The 3,973-nt window shown below is 32.4% G+C and overlaps 1 protein-coding gene across 1 annotated transcript in view; it reads right to left on the bottom strand.

Moving 5' to 3' along the window:
- LOC111697917 (uncharacterized) overlaps positions 1–3,054 on the bottom strand; it is a 7,309-nt gene extending 4,255 nt beyond the window's left edge. The window contains exons 1-2 of the mRNA XM_023468066.1: positions 3,002–3,054; positions 2,018–2,079 (exon numbers count right to left, since the gene is read on the bottom strand). Of these exons, the coding sequence (XP_023323834.1) occupies positions 2,018–2,040 (23 nt within the window). The 5' untranslated portion in view covers positions 2,041–2,079; positions 3,002–3,054. The remainder of the gene's footprint in view (positions 1–2,017; positions 2,080–3,001) is intronic.
- Between the last annotated feature and the right edge of the window lie 919 nt (positions 3,055–3,973).

The following is a 3,973-nucleotide window of genomic DNA, read 5'->3' as shown; positions in this document are numbered from 1 at the left end:
ATACAGTGAAACCCTTAATAACGAATACATCGGAAGAATTTATCAAATGTCGTCTTGACAATTTTTCAATGAGTTTTATACTATATTACGTAAATTTCAGTATTTGCGAAAATAAATAAATAGCCATGAATATGCGGGAACAGTTTTAAAGAGTTCCATATAATCATTTAATTAAAAAACTAAATATCTAAAACATTTCATTATCAGAAAGTGAAGAATACGACATTTGATGAATTCTTCCGATGTATTCGTTATTAAGGGTTTCACTGTATAAATTGCTTACGAAAAAATGCCGCAAAGATCAAAGACGATATACAATGTATTTTACAGGAACTGAGTCGGTGATTTAAAAAATTCAATAAAATACGACTCGGGTCTAAGCTGTCGTTGAGCCTTATTTACGGCTCGGGCTTTCGGATTTAAGTTGCATCTAATTTTTAACAGAGTTTAGTTCATTAAACCGGTTAAATGTTGTAGTTGGCGGATTTTCATAGCTGGAATTGGCGCATTCCGGGTTTTGATGAGAATAAGACCCAACATTGAGCCTTATTCTTCACTAAAACCAACAAAGGTCGGTTTTATTTTCATTGGGCCTAACTCGTTAAGTCGAGCCTAAGATCTCGCAGCTGTCAATCACGTGACACAAGCTGTCGTCAGAGTTGGGTTAAAGATTGGGTCTTAAAGTCGGGTTTAAGGAATTACGGCTCGAGCAGAAGCTTTTAAATCGCGGGCTCTGTAGTAATAATTTATTATGAATATTAACCCTCCATTAAAAAAGGGGTATGCCAATTGAAAACATTAATCTTATCTTTAATATGGAAGAGTTTGATTTTAACAATTTATCGAATGATGATTGTGGAGCAAGAAATTCGCAAGTCAATTTTTTAGAAAACCCACAAATGAAAACAATCAGTTTCTAAAAAAAGATATCAGATTAAAGTACCATTGTGAATCAGACATGCCACTCTTACACTGGAAGACCACGTGAAATTACAGTCCATTTCATTCCCATGAATTTTGAGACACATTGTATCAGGTTTATTTATAATTTAAAAACTCTTTAAACAATTTAAAATAAAATCTTACTTTGCTCGAGTTCAACCTTAACTTGATCCAGGAGACACTCGAGGAAAACATTGTTATGATCAACTACAGCTTTAAACTCTTCACTGTTCTCATCCCAACCTTGAAGTTGTTTATTAATGGAGTAATTTGCATTAAGAGTGAGACCCATATAGTTATGTTTTTTGTCTACATATCCTTTCAGGATCAAAATTTGCCATAGTGTCAGAGTTACAAATATTTTCTAAGTTTCTTTATTCTAAACATGACAGTTGGTTAATAGTTTTGAATGTCGTCTTCCATAAAGTGTATAAGAAATTAATTTTACTATTATATCCTGTATACTATTTTTATTAATGTGTTTTCGATTAAACAAATTAAAAAATTTTGGAAGAAGACATTCTAGACTATTTACCAACTATCATGCAGTTTCGTGGGACACCCTGTATGTCAATTTTGGTCCCTGACAGAAGATATGTGCACAAAACGACTGAAAACGATCCAAAATCGAATGTGTTGTAAGAATCGTTTTTCCATTTGTTATTATTTTAGGAAAAAACTTATTGCAAAGTTTAATAAAAGTCTTTAAATCTTGAAAGTTTTATTGAATTGTTTCTAAAAAAGATCTAAAACGATTGAGAACCCTCCAACAATAATGTGCTGTGTGATAGGAGCAAGATTTTTGTTGGTGAGAGTGGGGGAAGGATTTTAAATGCTTTTCAGCTTAAAAAACGGAGAAAATCCTCCCCCCCCCCGTCTCAACAATAACGTGTCACTTAGTTAGTTTCAGAAAGACGACATTTCCCGTAGATTAGAGCGCAATCAAAGTATCTTACCCTAATAAACAACCTTGGACAGGAGACAACTGTTAGGCTCTTAAGTTTTTATTTTGAATAGTCTAATGACCATGAAATGTTCGCGGTGTATAGCATGTAATGTTAACTGATTACTGAACCTGTTGCAAAGATAGGCCCACATGTTCAACCATTGATTTAAGGAAACACTGTTTACCACCAACTGCAAACAGAAATGATATTATTAAAGCGTCACAATTCAGGTTTGGGCCTAAAAAATAAGGATTGAAACAAAGACGACATTCAAGCATTCAAATAAGTTAAAATAATGGAATAATGAGATAAAGTTGAAAAGCAATATGCGACTGTTTGCCTAAAATATTGTTTAAAATACTTTTTATTTTCTTAATATAAAAGTTTATTTAAAATTTAAGTAGACCTGTGATCATTTTTAAACCCGTGATTTCCGTGGTTCTACTGAATTTCCCAATCGCGGCAAAGGGGTTAAAAAAATGATTTCGAACATAAAAACAAACAAACACCAAAACAGAGATTATTTCCTTATTAATTTCTAACTTCTAAAGTATTGCCTGCAAGTATAAATAAGAAATTAGAGTAAAGCCAATCTCACATAAATGAATACATATAGCAATAGCGCATGCAATTGATATTGTTTTAATAGTTTATGACAGCTGTTATGCTTCACCATTCTTCAAACTACTTAACTAATTATGGAAGAAGACATTTTAAACTATTAACCAACTGTCATGTTTCATGGGAAACCCTGTAGTTGGACACAAACAAAGAGATATGCATTGTGAGAAAACCTAAAATCTTCTTTGCATTTTTTGGAAGGTAAATAAAGGCCCAAAACCGAATAATATACAACACCACCACTGTCCAAAAAGATTAAATTCCTTTAAAATTTTAATAATTAATGTGGTAGATTTTTCTGTAAAATTATCATCGAATTTGATTAACAACAATTACCCATATTGATTAAAACACCATGTTGAAGATAAGGGTTGTTTTTCATGTTTACAAAGAAATGTCTCAAATGATTTAAAAGATTAAAGACGACCTTCAATTCGTCTTTCTACTGTCATGTTTCTTGGGACAGCCTACCCTGTATATGAAAATGTTACCTTCTGAGGCCTGAAAGCCTCCTCCCATGTCCTGTTCTCTAGTCCCTCTTGATCTAAAAATATAAAATATGCAAATTCTTTATATTCTGCAATGTGCATACATAAACTTACAAGATAAACTTGAGTTTAAATCTAAATAAAACGCAAAATAAACATTAACAGATAAGATTTTTTTTTTATAAACAATTTGAACAAAATTTGTAAAAAAAATATTAAAATCAGTTTGCAGATTAAGAAAAAACGATATCATCGATGCCAAGAAAATGCTGAAACGTTTTTGTTACAGTGAAACTTTTAATAACGAATACATCGGAAGAATTTATCAAATGTCGTCTTGACAACTTTTCAATGAGTTTTATACTATATTACGTAAATTTCAGTATTTGCAAAAATAAATGAATAGCCATGAATATGCGGGAACAGTTTTAAAGAGTTCCATATAATCATTTAATTAAAAAACTAAATATCTAAAACATTTCATTATCAGAAAGTGAAGAATACGACATTTGATGAATTCTTCCGATGTATTCGTTATTAAGGGTTTCACTGTATAAATTGCTTACGAAAAAATGCCGCAAAGATCAAAGACGATATACAATGTATTTTACAGGAACTGAGTCGGTGATTTAAAAAATTCAATAAAATACGACTCGGGTCTAAGCTGTCGTTGAGCCTTATTTACGGCTCGGGCTTTCGGATTTAAGTTGCATCTAATTTTTAACAGAGTTTAGTTCATTAAACCGGTTAAATGTTGTAGTTGGCGGATTTTCATAGTTGGAATTGGCGCATTCCGGGTTTTGATGAGAATAAGACCCAACATTGAGCCTTATTCTTCACTAAAACCAACCAAGGTCGGTTTTATTTTCATTGGGCCTAACTCCTTAAGTCGAGCCTAAGATCTCGCAGCTGTCAATCACGTGACACAAGCTGTCGTCAGAGTTGGGTCGAAGATTGGGTCTTAAAGTCGGGTTT

This window comes from Eurytemora carolleeae, unplaced genomic scaffold (genome assembly GCF_000591075.1).
Source record: "Eurytemora carolleeae unplaced genomic scaffold, Eaff_2.0 scaffold236, whole genome shotgun sequence".
In the NCBI taxonomy this organism is placed as follows: domain Eukaryota; kingdom Metazoa; phylum Arthropoda; class Copepoda; order Calanoida; family Temoridae; genus Eurytemora; species Eurytemora carolleeae.
Note: the sequence above shows the minus strand (reverse complement) of the source record. Positions and strands in the feature narration are given on the sequence as shown.